The following is a 15,129-nucleotide window of genomic DNA, read 5'->3' on the forward strand; positions in this document are numbered from 1 at the left end:
AGAGCAGACTGGCTGACACACAATTAATGATCCACATATAACTGGCTGATAAACACATATATCAATACATATACACTAAATTGACTGATATACACATTTAATGATAAACACATATATTAATACACACATTTAATGATACACAATCCCACACAGGACAGACTGACTGACAAACACATACAATGACACACAGAGGGACACAGGAAGTTTCACCTGTTGTGTGTGGATTGCTGGAGATCTGTCTGTAGCATTCATCTTTGTATCTTATCCACTCCTCGATGGTTCTCTCCAACACCTGACCTGCTTCACTCTGCACAAAAGGGCAAAAACAATGCTTTAAATGGCACACGAAGACAGTGACAAACTGGATTCCGCCGCTTCACCAAACATCAAGCATCTCAGAGGCTGATTATACAGCTCTTATCAAGGAGTTCTGTTATCATAGTGATGTCTATATTCAAAGCAAGGTCTTTTTACCAGCGGGGTACCTCAGGGATCTGTACTTGGACCCATTCTCTTTAAAGCCGCACTATCATGCCAAACTTACCTTTCCCTAATCACCTGCTCTTCTCCCCCTCTCTCAGGATATGTTCTTCTTTTCTTCCAGTCTGCTCTAGTTTTCTTTAAAACATAAGACAAAGTAGGGACAATTTTGTCTTATGTATATTTCCTACGCCTGACCAGCTCAAGTGGGTCCGAGAAATTTTCCAACAATACTCACCCTTTATTCCGAATGAATGAAATTCCGATCCTATTCGTGCCGCGGCTGCATCTTGCAGCCGCTTAGTAGATAACTCCTTAATTCCCACGGTATCAGGGAGCTATCTACCAAAAGGCTGAAAGACCTAAATTGGCCTTTCAGCCAACTTTACTAATACTAAGTAAACATTACTTAGCATTACTAATTAATCTGCTCCTACTCGCTATATCGCGAATAGGGACATGTCTAGTAAACAGTGAGCAGCCTGTGGCTGCTCACTGTTGTAAAAAATTAAATATAAATAAAGAACTCTCCCCCCCCCCCAATAAATGACCCCATGGTGAGGCATATATTAATTAGCGGGGGGGCATAGTGTCCCCCCCAGACCCCACCCGTGCCTCGGGAGTGGGGGCTATTCTACTAAACGGGGGACATAGGGACCCCCTTGGCCCCCACACATGCGTGGTAGGTGGGGGCCCTAAAAGACAATGGGAGATAGCCTATTGTCCCCCCGCCTTGCCCCCACCACCACGTGAAAAAAAATCCAGAGGCTAAAAAAAGAATCCATCTTCACCCAGCGAGGGCTCTGCTCAGACTGAGCTCCACAGGGAAGGGAAAGGCTCATAAAGCCTTCCCATGCCCTGCAATTTGACTCAGCACTCTGATTGGTTGGTTTAAGCCAACCAATCAGAGTGATCTGAGAAGAAAATCTTGAGCCTTACCTGATTGGTTACCTGAAAACCTCAAGATTTTCTTCTCAGAACACTCTGATATGATAGAAACATTTAAATACATAAAGGGAATCAACACAGTAAAGGAGGAGACCATATTTAAAAGAAGAAAAACTACCACAACCTTAAATTAGAGGGGCAAAGGTTTACAAATATTTTCGGAGATGGTAGTGGACGCATGGAATAGCCTTCCAGCTGAAGTGGTAGAGGTTAACACAGTGAGGGAGTTTAAGCATGCGTGGAATAGGCATAAGGCTATCCTAACTATAAGATAAGGCCAGGGACTAATGAAAGTATTTAGAAAATTGGGCAGCATAGATGGGCCGAATGGTTCTTATCTGCTGTCACTTTCTCTGTTTCTATTCCTATAATGGGTCCGCTAGAAATAATGATTGGTACAAGGCAATCATGCATTGATTATGTGAAATCATAAATAATAAATCACAAGTAGTAATGATAAATGGCATCTGATTCTATAAAGATCCCAAATGCTTGATTGTGAGCACTGCTTGACTTTAATCAGACAGTCAGTCATAATGTCTGAGTGTCTGATTGAACAGGTTGATTTTAATACAGGTGAGTTCCATTTAATATTAATCCATAACTCAAAAGGCTGCTTTATCAATTGTATAGAGATTGGACTGGCTTAAAAAATGCTAAACTCTATTCAATATCTTGATGCATATTCAACCTTTAAGCCAAAGTTAAAGGGTCCCTCAAACCAAATACATTGTGTTTGTAAAACGGCTGTGCTGGTCCAGCCTCCACAAAAACAAAACAAACTATAAAAAAAATAAAGCTATAATTTAATTCTGTTCCAGAGCCAAGCCCAAGTTCTCCACTGAGTGTGATCTTCCCCCAGTGACATCATTCCCCCTTGTTGGAAGGGAATGGATGTCATGGAGGGAGAGTTAAGGAGAGAACTTGGACGTCAGGGAGGGGGTCACACCGCCATTGGATGCCTGTTACCAGCATGCTGTGAATTCTGATGTCAGATGTCCAATATGCACATTATTCACATTAGCCACCCGGAACTCTTGCTCTGAGCTTGTTAATGATGCTCCAATGATGTTACTCATATGTAACTGTGAATGTTACAGTTCTAAATACAATTCCAATTGTATGTACATGCAATGGGCACAGGAAGGAAATGGAAAATATTCAACATGTGCACTCGTCTTCTGTAAAGGAACAATAATTTTTGTTTTTGTTCTATTCGACCAAAGATGAGTAACAGTTGAAATATTAATGAACAACTGAATGGGCCACTGAATTAATTTTATTCGGTACCATTCATTGAATGACTGCTGCTGTTCTGAGTGATTTAACATCCCCATTTAGAGGGTTGATGTGACTGCCACTCTTTGGATTTGTTAGTTTCCGTAGAGATTAATGGTCATCCAGAATTACCCTAAATCCATTTTTGATTATATTTTGAACTAACCGAATAGATATGGGACTGAATTTCAGACAGACTTATAACCGAAAAATCAGAACGAATGAACAAACTGAAAAAAAAATAAATGTCTTTGCATATCTCAAAAAAATGCTTTAGATCGATAATTCTGTCTAGTTATAAGAAGAGAATTGTGTCCCAGTGCTAGAATAATGGTAACAGATAAATACACACATGCGTTCAAGTAATTCAATATAAGAGATTGCTCAGTGAGTAAATTAAGATATTACTAGTCTCTTCGTACATTGTTCGCTATCAGAAGCTATTTGATGGAACAGGTTTAGGTTTATTTCTATTAACAGAGTAGAAAAGAAAAATTGGGTCACTATAACCACAATAATTACTTCATGTCATGATGGGTTGTGACAGTAAGATTAGCTACGGCCTGATCCCATTGCTTGAAGCTGGAGTCATTGCTGAACAAAATCTTCAACATCGCTTTAGGGATGTCTGTGTCTTTTTACTAGGCTCATCTGCTCAAGCAAAACTAGTGGTTTGCGTAAATGCCATCTGTATTGTCTCAGCTGACGCACGTAGACCGAAAATAGGGGCATTCCCTAAAATTCTCATGACTTATTCAGCTTGAAAAATATATGGAATGTTTTAGAATTCCAGCAATAAAATGCTCGATTTTAAGGAATACAGGACTGGACCAAGTGTTCTTACTGCTTTAGGACAAGATTGGCCACCTGATAATTCTCTACCGAGCTGGTCTTTGGCCTCCACTCTCTCTCAGACTAGCTGTCCTCCGATAATAAATACATGCGTCACATATGATGACAGATCGAGTGTCCTCATCCACTGTGCTTGAGTTGTAGATTATCAGGAGTGAATATTGAGATTATCAGGGTATTAGGGTATATGGAAGATTATCTGAATCTCTAGGTGAACAGATATTAGGACGGTCTCGTTATTAATGAGATTGTATTATATTTTTGTAACTTCTCCTTGCATCCTCAGAGTAGACGTTTACCTTCCTCCAGAATGTACGGGGCCTTCTGCAACTTACCACTTTTATAAAGTTCGACAATGAAAAATATTCCCACAAGTGATATGAAAGGTGTTATCGTTAATCTCTCCTTGGGTATCTAATTAAGCTCCTCATTAAACTTAAAGATTTCTATGTCCTAGCAACACATAGATCCCAACAGGCAGCACCTGAACCCCCTGCAAGAGTAATTTCAGTAATCAAAGAACTCTTCAGGCTTTGTCTACGTGAAGGAGAATGAAGAGTTCATCACGTAGCACTTTACTCCATGGAAGAGGTACAACTGGGCTGGCGCAAACAGAGAAACTCAGCAAGAACATTGTATCTGCTTCCAAATATTCAGGAGGTTTATTTTCACAGTGATAAACGTGAGAGGCTACATAACTCGTTGAGAAGTGATAAATTAGAAATGTAGCCTCGGGTCATTAAAAATAAATGCAATTATAGAAAATTGTTCATCGTGGAATAATTTCTAATTGCGCAGTGGGAACCTGTTAATTTCAGTGATGAGCAATCAAGTGTAATTAAAAAAAAGCTTTCCTGTGGATTTCAGTAGAACTGGTCTTCAGGCAAATAATTAAGACAACACAACAGAATACTGAATGAACCACGGTGGGTTTCTCCTCCTGTTGTGGCACACATCAATGCCATAAAGCACATCTAGATTAGTGATATCTAACGTCTGGCTTCTGTTCAACCAGATGTTGCCCCCTACAGTTTTAATATCAAAGGCTAGTTTTAACTAAACTAAAACTAAGATAATCAACAGATAGTACTGTAACTGTTGATGAATTATAGCTCTCCTGATTATTAGGTAACTCTTTTGGTTTTCGATTTTTGTCAATTTTGAATCAACTTGCCCAGAGAGAAGACATGCTCCACAAATTAATTATTCCCTGACTCCTGAATTTAGTTTCTTGTCGGTAGGTTTATTTTGCATAGTACTCTGTTTGTAGATAATTACCCGAACAACTTAAGAAATGTTAAGTATACGATAGCTTCGCATGTTAGAAATGCATTCGTAAATTACTTTATCTAAAAATATAACAGCAATAAATGCTCTCGCCAGATAAATCATAAACAACTTTATTTCTCATTATTGTCATAAATCGAGCTAAGATCAATCTTCACGACCCCAGGGGAATCAAGATTTAAGGAAGCTGTCAGTTAGCTTGGCACTAATTAAGGGAAAAGATCCATAACTTACCTGTATATAACAGAGGGTGATGAGAAAGGTGAGCAGGGATGCAGGGGTCATCCAGCTAATAGATGCTGAAAGAAAACAAATAATTACCGTATAAACATTCAGGAAACGGTATCTCACTAATTGACAAACTAAGCTTCCACAAATGCTGCATATTAGTATGTTTCTCATTATTATCTCCATTTGGATCATGGTAAACAGCTCATATCATCTGGAGTAAAAAATTTTTTACCTATGGACAAAAATATAGGTACCTTAAAGAGGAACTGTGACTTCCCTGGATTTTGCATATTACGTTTATTTTTCTCTATATTTAACAAATATGTATTTGGGAGATGTGAAAAATAAAATTAAATATAGAAATCACATCACTTTAACCTGCAACTGGGCGCCGCCATCTTAGCTCCCTGTCAATAATTGCTATTAGCTCTGTCATTTGCACCTGGCATTCAGAGAGCATACAGACAAGCGGACAAACTGATCAACGTTTCTATTTCTCGTTTTTAACCTGCAGAGCACCATCTCTAACAGCTAGGGGCAAGCTGAGCGTCATCCCACATAGCTAGAGATTTGCGGAGAGTTATCTCACTGTGGTGCTTCATCAGAACCTCATCTCACAAAACAACGGATCCGCAGAGAGGCCTCTGGAAGACATAGGGACAGGCAGAATATGTCTCAAACTGATAGGGACTTATAGATCATCATCTCGCACAGCAAGGGGCTCTAAAACCATAATCCCATGTATTTGATTTCTTCCCAGGCCTCCAGCGAGTATTATAATCCTGAGTGCATCTTATGATATTATTTAAATGTTTATATTCAATCTGGTTCATACAATGTTTGTTATTTTTGTTGTTTTTATTTTGTATCAAGTAAAACAGAAAAACAGATAAAATAGGGGGCCTACGTTGAGGGAGTAGATACAGGAAGATTCACATTCAAAATGGCTGCCTGGTAGGGAGATATTATTCCATCCCATCTTGAATCTACTGTATGTCAGCAGGCTCTGCATCGTATGTATTAATAAGAATTGTGTCTAGCCAAAATAGCTGCTAATTTGCTACTGCACAGCTGTATGTGAATAAACCTTCACTTTGAGATTGCCTAATCCGGGGCTCAAACCGTGATAGACAGGGCTTGTCCTTGCTACTGCAAGCATGGCACGCTAACCAGGTGAATTTATATTCATTAGGTGTGAATGGAGAGTGGACTTTTTGAGTCCTGCCCTAGAGAGGTGATATTGGTCTTAATTTCCAACAAGCTTTCTGTTATATGTTTTATATTATTGATATGGATTTTGGGACGACTTTTTTTTTTTAATTGTGTACCTTTCCTATAGCTCAATGCACTCCATAAGTACTAAGTACTCCATAGACAGTGCTCCTTCTGGTATCCATGAAAAAGCAATGGATCATCGTCTCACATCATCATATCTCCCAACATTTCATATGGACAATGAGGGACACTTTAATTTTAGGGGTGTGAGTGTGAGTGTGGCCAGAGGCAGGGGTGTTCTGATAAATTTTAGGTGACTTACTAAAAATTATTTTTATACAACTAAGATGTATTTTAGAACAAGAGCAATGTATAGTTACATAGTTACATAGTTACATAGTTACATAGTTACCTAGTTACATAGTTACATAGTTACATAGTTTCCTAGTTACATAGTTACATAGTTACATAGTTACACAGTTACATAGTTACATAGTTACATAGTTACATAGTTACATAGTTACATAGTTTCCTAGTTACATAGTTTCCTAGTTACATAGTTACATAGTTACATAGTTACCTAGTTACACAGTTACATAGTTACATAGTTACCTAGTTACATAGTTACCTAGTTACATAGTTACATAGTTACATAGTTACCTAGTTACACAGTTACATAGTTACATAGTTACATCGTTACCTAGTTACACAGTTACACAGTTACATAGTTACCTAGCTACATAGTTACATAGTTACATAGTTACATAGTTACCTAGTTACATAGTTACATCGTTACCTAGTTACACAGTTACATAGTTACATAGTTACACAGTTACATAGTTACCTAGTTACACAGTTACATAGTTACAGAGTTACATAGTTACCTAGTTACATAGTTTCATAGTTACATAGTTACATAGTTACCTAGTTACATAGTTACATAGTTACACAGTTACATAGTTACATAGTTACATAGTTACATAGTTACATAGTTACATAGTTACCTAGTTACCTAGTTACATAGTTTCCTAGTTACATAGTTTCATAGTTACATAGTTACATAGTTACACAGTTACACAGTTACATAGTTACAGAGTTACATAGTTACCTAGTTACCTAGTTACACAGTTACACAGTTACATAGTTACCTAGTTACATAGTTACCTAGTTACACAGTTACACAGTTACATAGTTACATAGTTACACAGTTACACAGTTACATAGTTACAGAGTTACATAGTTACCTAGTTACATAGTTTCATAGTTACATAGTTACCTAGTTACATAGTTTCATAGTTACATAGTTACCTAGTTACATAGTTACATAGTTACCTAGTTACCTAGTTACCTAGTTACACAGTTACATAGTTACATAGTTACATCGTTACCTAGTTACACAGTTACACAGTTACATAGTTACCTAGCTACATAGTTACATAGTTACATAGTTACATAGTTACCTAGTTACATAGTTACATCGTTACCTAGTTACACAGTTACATAGTTACATAGTTACACAGTTACATAGTTACCTAGTTACACAGTTACACAGTTACATAGTTACAGAGTTACATAGTTACCTAGTTACATAGTTTCATAGTTACATAGTTACATAGTTACCTAGTTACATAGTTTCATAGTTACATAGTTACATAGTTACATAGTTACATAGTTACACAGTTACATAGTTACATAGTTACATAGTTACATAGTTACATAGTTACCTAGTTACCTAGTTACATAGTTTCCTAGTTACATAGTTTCATAGTTACATAGTTACATAGTTACACAGTTACATAGTTACCTAGTTACACAGTTACACAGTTACATAGTTACATAGTTACACAGTTACACAGTTACATAGTTACAGAGTTACATAGTTACCTAGTTACATAGTTTCATAGTTACATAGTTACATAGTTACCTAGTTACATAGTTTCATAGTTACATAGTTACCTAGTTACATAGTTACATAGTTACCTAGTTACCTAGTTACCTAGTTACACAGTTACCTAGTTACATAGTTACATAGTTACATAGTTACCTAGTTACATAGTTACATCGTTACCTATTTACACAGTTACACAGTTACATAGTTACCTAGTTACCTAGCTACATAGTTACCTAGTTACATAGTTACATCGTTACCTAGTTACACAGTTACACAGTTACCTAGTTACATAGTTACCTAGTTACATAGTTACATAGTTACCTAGTTACACAGTTACATAGTTACCTAGTTACACAGTTACATAGTTACACAGTTACATAGTTACCTAGTTACCTAGTTACATAGTTACATAGTTACATAGTTACCTAGTGACATAGTTACATAGTTACCGAGTTACATAGTTACACTGTTACATAGTTACAGAGTTACATAGTTACACAGTTACATAGTTACACAGTTACATAGTTACCTAGTGACATAGTTACATAGTTACCGAGTTACATAGTTACATAGTTACACAGTTACATAGTTACACAGTTACATAGTTACACCGTTACATAGTTACCTAGTTACATAGTTACACAGTTACATAGTTACCTAGTTACATAGTTACATAGTTACACAGTTACATAGTTACATAGTTACCTAGTTACATAGTTACATAGTTACATAGTTACCTAGTTACCTAGTTACATAGTTTCCTAGTTACATAGTTTCATAGTTACATAGTTACATAGTTACACAGTTACATAGTTACCTAGTTACACAGTTACACAGTTACATAGTTACATAGTTACACAGTTACATAGTTACCTAGTTACACAGTTACACAGTTACATAGTTACAGAGTTACATAGTTACCTAGTTACATAGTTTCATAGTTACATAGTTACATAGTTACCTAGTTACATAGTTTCATAGTTACATAGTTACCTAGTTACATAGTTACATAGTTACATAGTTACACAGTTACATAGTTACATAGTTACATAGTTACATAGTTACATAGTTACCTAGTTACCTAGTTACATAGTTTCCTAGTTACATAGTTTCATAGTTACATAGTTACACAGTTACATAGTTACCTAGTTACACAGTTACACAGTTACATAGTTACATAGTTACACAGTTACACAGTTACATAGTTACAGAGTTACATAGTTACCTAGTTACATAGTTTCATAGTTACATAGTTACATAGTTACCTAGTTACATAGTTTCATAGTTACATAGTTACCTAGTTACCTAGTTACATAGTTACCTAGTTACACAGTTACCTAGTTACATAGTTACATAGTTACATCGTTACCTAGTTACACAGTTACACAGTTACATAGTTACCTAGCTACATAGTTACATAGTTACATAGTTACATAGTTACCTAGTTACATAGTTACATCGTTACCTAGTTACACAGTTACACAGTTACATAGTTACCTAGTTACCTAGCTACATAGTTACCTAGTTACATAGTTACATCGTTACCTAGTTACACAGTTACACAGTTACCTAGTTACATAGTTACCTAGTTACATAGTTACATAGTTACCTAGTTACACAGTTACATAGTTACCTAGTTACACAGTTACATAGTTACACAGTTACATAGTTGCCTAGTTACATAGTTACATAGTTACATAGTTACATAGTTACCTAGTGACATAGTTACCGAGTTACATAGTTACACTGTTACATAGTTACAGAGTTACATAGTTACACAGTTACATAGTTACACAGTTACATAGTTACCTAGTGACATAGTTACATAGTTACCGAGTTACATAGTTACATAGTTACACAGTTACATAGTTACACAGTTACATAGTTACACCGTTACATAGTTACCTAGTTACATAGTTACACAGTTACATAGTTACCCAGTTACATAGTTACACAGTTACACAATTACATAGTTACATAGTTACATTGTTACATTGTTACATAGTTATCTAGTTACATAGTTACACAGTTACACAGTTACATCGTTACATAGTTACACAGTTACATAGTTACATAGTTACATAGCTGAAAAGAGACTTGCGTCCATCAAGTTCAGCCTTCCTCACATATGCTTTTGCTGTTGATCCAAAATAAGGCAAAAAACCCAGTCTGAAGCGCTTCCAATTTTGCAACCAACTTTGAAAAAAATTCCGTCTTGACCCCAAAATAGCAGTCAGATGTCTCCTTGGATCAAGCAGCTATTACCCCACTCATTATAAATTCTATTCCTGTATTTTATGTTTTTGCAAGTATTTATCCAATTGCAGTTTAAACATCTGTATAGACTCTGACAAAACCACCTCCTCAGGCAGAGAATTCCATATCCTTATTGCTCTTACTGTAAAAAAAAACTTTTGTCTTAGATGAAATCTCCTTTCTTCCAGCCTAAATGCGTGACCTTGTGTCCTATGTATAGCCCTGTTTATCAATAGATTCCCAGATAATGGTTTGTACTGGTCCCGAATATATTTGTATAATGTTATCATATCCCCTCTTAGGCGCCATTTTCCCAAACTAAACTGATTTAATTTTTTTAACCTTTCTTCATAACTAAAATGCTCCATTCCGTTTATCAATTTTGTAGCTCGTATCTGGACTTTTTCTAGTGCCATGATATCTTTAGAAAAGGCGCACAAAATTGCACAGCATATTCAAGGTGTGGTCTTACCAGCGATTTATAAAGAGGCAAAATTATATTTTCATCTCGAGAATTTATGCCCCTATTTATACATGACAAAACCTTACTGGCCTTAGCAACGGCAGATTGACATTGCATATTCCTACCTAATTTGTTGTCTATAACAATTCCCAAATCCTTCTCGTGTGTGGTTATCCCTAGTTCACTACCATTTAGGGTGTAAATTGCTTGTGCACTCTTAACCCCGAAGTGCATAACTTTGCATTTGTCTACGTTAAATTTAATCTGCCATTTTAGTGCCCAGTCCCACAACCTATCCAAATCCCTCTGCAGCAAGGCAATATCCTACTCACATTTTATTACTTTACAAAGTTTTGTGTCATCTGCAAACACCAATACATGGCTTTCAATGCCTATTTCAAGATTATTTATAAATATGTTAAATAGAAGCGGTCCCAAAACAGAACCCCGAGGGACACCACTTACCACTTTTGTCCAGCCTGAAAATGTACCTTTTTATTTACACAGACTGATTTCTAAACACATTTGTTGTACTTTAAAGACACATTACTGGGAGTATTATTGTTGTGGAGCTCTGTTATACACTCAGACACACCAACAATATGTAGCTCTCAGAAAAGAGGGAAAGAGGCATGTGGGCCCAAATTAGGGACTGTCCCTCCTAAATAGGGATACTTAGGAGGTATGCATCACAGAACATAGGTACCTTTAGTCTTGACCTCCTCTTATACCCACATCACGAGCTAAGATGAAGGAGGCATCGTCTTTAATTCCTGGGAGCACCCTCAATCTTCTTTTACCTTGTTTGTACAAATATCTATTCCACTTGTAGAATACTGCTACCACTTGATTGATACCGTAGGTTACAATACATATCTTACAGTGAGTCCACACATTCTAGAAATGTAGGGAGGGCAAAACCCGTGAATACATAGGGCTAACAAATCCCTGAATTGTAAAGGTTTAGACTGGATGTGTGCATTGACAGAGAACAAATGTTGCACTTTGACTCCAGGCTCAAGTCACACAGTATTCTTTAAACAGATTCTGCTAACAGAATATGATCTGATTAGATGAGACTAGTGCATTATAGTGCAAGACAACACATGTTCTGATTATACTGGAATTCCTTTATTCTTGCAATTAGTTATGCAATGACAGCCTTGATTTAATCTTTTTTTTTTAATAAGCTTTTCAAATTATTTAAAAAAACATTAAAATATCAAATGTAAAAAAAAATACAAACAAATATTGTAATATTAAAATATTTTTCGAAATATTGAATCATTTTAAAAGTTTATGAAAAGATATTGAATAATTTGAAGCCCTTAATATCATGACCTCAAATATTATGTTGAGGCCATAATAGTACAAATAAAATAATAATAATAATAATAATAATAAAATAGATATTTTATTTTTATTATTATTATTAATTATTTTTTTGTACTATTATGGCCTCAACTTATATAAAATATTTGTAATTATTGCAACTTCTTTAAAACTGAGACTCATTTCAGAAGTACCAGAACCAAGAGTATTTTTTCATTGATATCACCCATACCGTGGTATGAGACTCATAGGAATATAAAAAGTGCCTCTCACGCAGTTGTGTTTGGCTCTGCAAAAAAATATATTTTATGGGGCAATAGTCCACAGCTGTGCATCGTGAAGACAAACTGTTCTGTATCACCTTGACTCAGGATTTGGGACACATAGTTGGTACAAATATTCTAATTTTGGCTCACAATACAATGAAAATGAGACAAAACTAAATAAAAAAAACATTTTAAAAATGCCCACTTAGGTTCTAGAACTGTCAGATGGTCTGACTATTTCTGAATTACAAAATTCACAAATGCATTATCTCCAATAAACAACATTATAGGACAACTGTTACTTGAGAAGTGTTTTTCAATATTATAATCCTTTCATCAGGTTTTGAAAGAAAATAGCTTTGTTTTTATTTTAAATGGAGTATATGTAAAAGAAATAAGACCAAAACAACCTAATTCCTACTTTTATTATATGACATTGTCCTTCAGCCATATACATACACCTTGGGTCAGACACTGTTTGGAAGGTGACAGTTAGTCTCTATGGTCCTATCGGCTTCACTCCCTGCACGGAAACAGGGAAAATCATAGAGACTAACTGTCCGTGTCAAAACACTGTATGACCCAAGGTATGTGTATAGAATCCTGCCGTATACCAAAGGTAGGGGTGAGTTTGTCTCATTTTGATACATATACTTTATGTAGAAAAATCAAATACTTCATAAAAATGATTATTATATGAAAAAATATATATTTTAGAGCAACAGTTGTCTTTTAAGTTATTCTTACTGTGCACGTTATCAGATTGTATGCAAGAATTCCATCTGTGTCTCCCACAACAATTACGGCTGCCCAATTCTCATGGGATCAAAGCTCATTATTCATAAAATTCTTCAGATGCAACAGATACCATCTAATGAGTTTTGATGTCGAATAATAAGTTCGATAATTATGGCGCTACAAAGGCAAATCTTTTTGGAGTAAAATTTCAAACTAGCTCTGAACTTTTTTTTCAAAATCATTGTGTGTGACCTACCCTTGCTGAAGTTTGGAAATATTATCGTGCCTCAATTGGGATTAAAGGGGAACTCCGAGTCCAGGCACCTACATATGTCTAGTTTAGAGTACAATATATGGGCTAAGTAAAGCAATCATGCACAGCCTGTTAATTTGCAGCGAATACAAACATTTCAAATGTTAATATCTTATAATTATATTATATGGATTGCTTTTACCTCGTCTTATTGCATTTACAGAAAGTGTTCAAAGGGAAGTGGGTTCAGATGCACCCCATAGTGCCCTATTAAATCAGCTATATTAGATTCACAGAAATACTTTGCACCTCTCTTTATTAGTCCTGTGAGATTCATGGACTATAAACAATAGTACACACCAACAAAAAAAAACTACAAAATTATAGTGTAATCATGTAGACCCTCAAACAAAAATGTATTGCGTATTACTTAGACTTATTGCCACGGAAATCACCAGTGAAATGAATCCCTATTTAACCAAACAGTAATCTGGTAAATACACAAGACCTACTCGTGTCTTTTTTAACTTTTTTTATATAACAAGGCAATTTTTAAAAAAACTTCATTTTATTTCCATTGTCTTTGTGATGCTGCCTTTGCTGGCTGTACTGTACATACATTTACAAGTTAAGATTTTTATTAATTGAAGAAGAGAAATGTGTGTTTGTTATCTCTTCACCCTAAACAGTGGAAGTCCATAGCACATTGCCCAGCAAGACACATAATACATGTGTAATACATTTATATAATGATACAGTGTTATATTGGCAACTATATAAACTGAGTTGTAAATGGCAGTTAAAGAAAATTGAACTTGAAAAATGTATTTCATTATATGAATCTATCTATCTATCTATCTCTATCTACCATCTCTATCTACCATCTCTATCTATCTATCTATCTATCTCTGTCTATCTATCTATCTATCTACCATCTCTATCTATCTACCAGCTCTATCTATCTATCTATCTATCTATCTATCTGCCATCTCTATCTATCTATCTACCATCTCTATCTATCTATCTATCTACCATCTCTATCTATCTATCTATCTATATCTATCTATCTATCTATCTATATCTGTCTATCTATCTCTGTCTATCTATCTATCTATTTATCTAACTCTGTCTATTTATCTATCTATCTCTATATCTGTCTGTCTGTCTGTCTGTCTGTCTATCTAGTTTGTCTGCCAATCTGTTTTGATTTATACTGCATATAAATAGTTTTGAACATTTGTCTTCACTCTCACAATAAAAACTGGGCAAACCCATCTAAACAGCCCATAACAGACTTACCTGGCGGAGAGATTGACACTATCCCCTGTGGATTCTATAGTCACTTGGGTCTCAATCAAACTCTGAGATCGTATCGCTTCCGGGAAAATCTTTAGATCTGTCTCACACCGTCCTCATGCAATCACCCTCCTCTTTAACTCTGTTTTAAAATCTCCAGTTATTTTCTATATCTGCTTCTCTTAAACCCCTCCTCCTGTTAGCCCGTTCTCTCTCTCTCTCTCTCTCTCCTGATTCTTTATTTTTTAATACATTCTACTTACTCGTTCTCTCATCCTGTCCTTCCATCTCCGTGTCTTTCCTCGCCAGCTCTCCCCTACACTGCATGTCCACGTGTTTATTT

General features: G+C 35.7%; 1 protein-coding gene across 2 annotated transcripts in view; it reads right to left on the minus strand.

The window, feature by feature from the left end:
• LOC134570957 (glucagon receptor-like) overlaps positions 1 to 14,915 on the minus strand; it is a 32,412-nt gene extending 17,497 nt beyond the window's left edge. For both annotated transcript variants that reach the window (XM_063428979.1, XM_063428980.1), the window contains exons 1-3: positions 14,790 to 14,915; positions 5,080 to 5,144; positions 211 to 307 (exon numbers count right to left, since the gene is read on the minus strand). In XM_063428979.1, coding sequence (XP_063285049.1) covers positions 211 to 307; positions 5,080 to 5,130 — 148 coding nt within the window. In that variant the 5' untranslated portion in view covers positions 5,131 to 5,144; positions 14,790 to 14,915. The remainder of the gene's footprint in view (positions 1 to 210; positions 308 to 5,079; positions 5,145 to 14,789) is intronic.
• Between the last annotated feature and the right edge of the window lie 214 nt (positions 14,916 to 15,129).

Source organism: Pelobates fuscus, chromosome 8 (genome assembly GCF_036172605.1).
Source record: "Pelobates fuscus isolate aPelFus1 chromosome 8, aPelFus1.pri, whole genome shotgun sequence".
NCBI classification, from domain to species: Eukaryota; Metazoa; Chordata; class Amphibia; order Anura; family Pelobatidae; genus Pelobates; species Pelobates fuscus.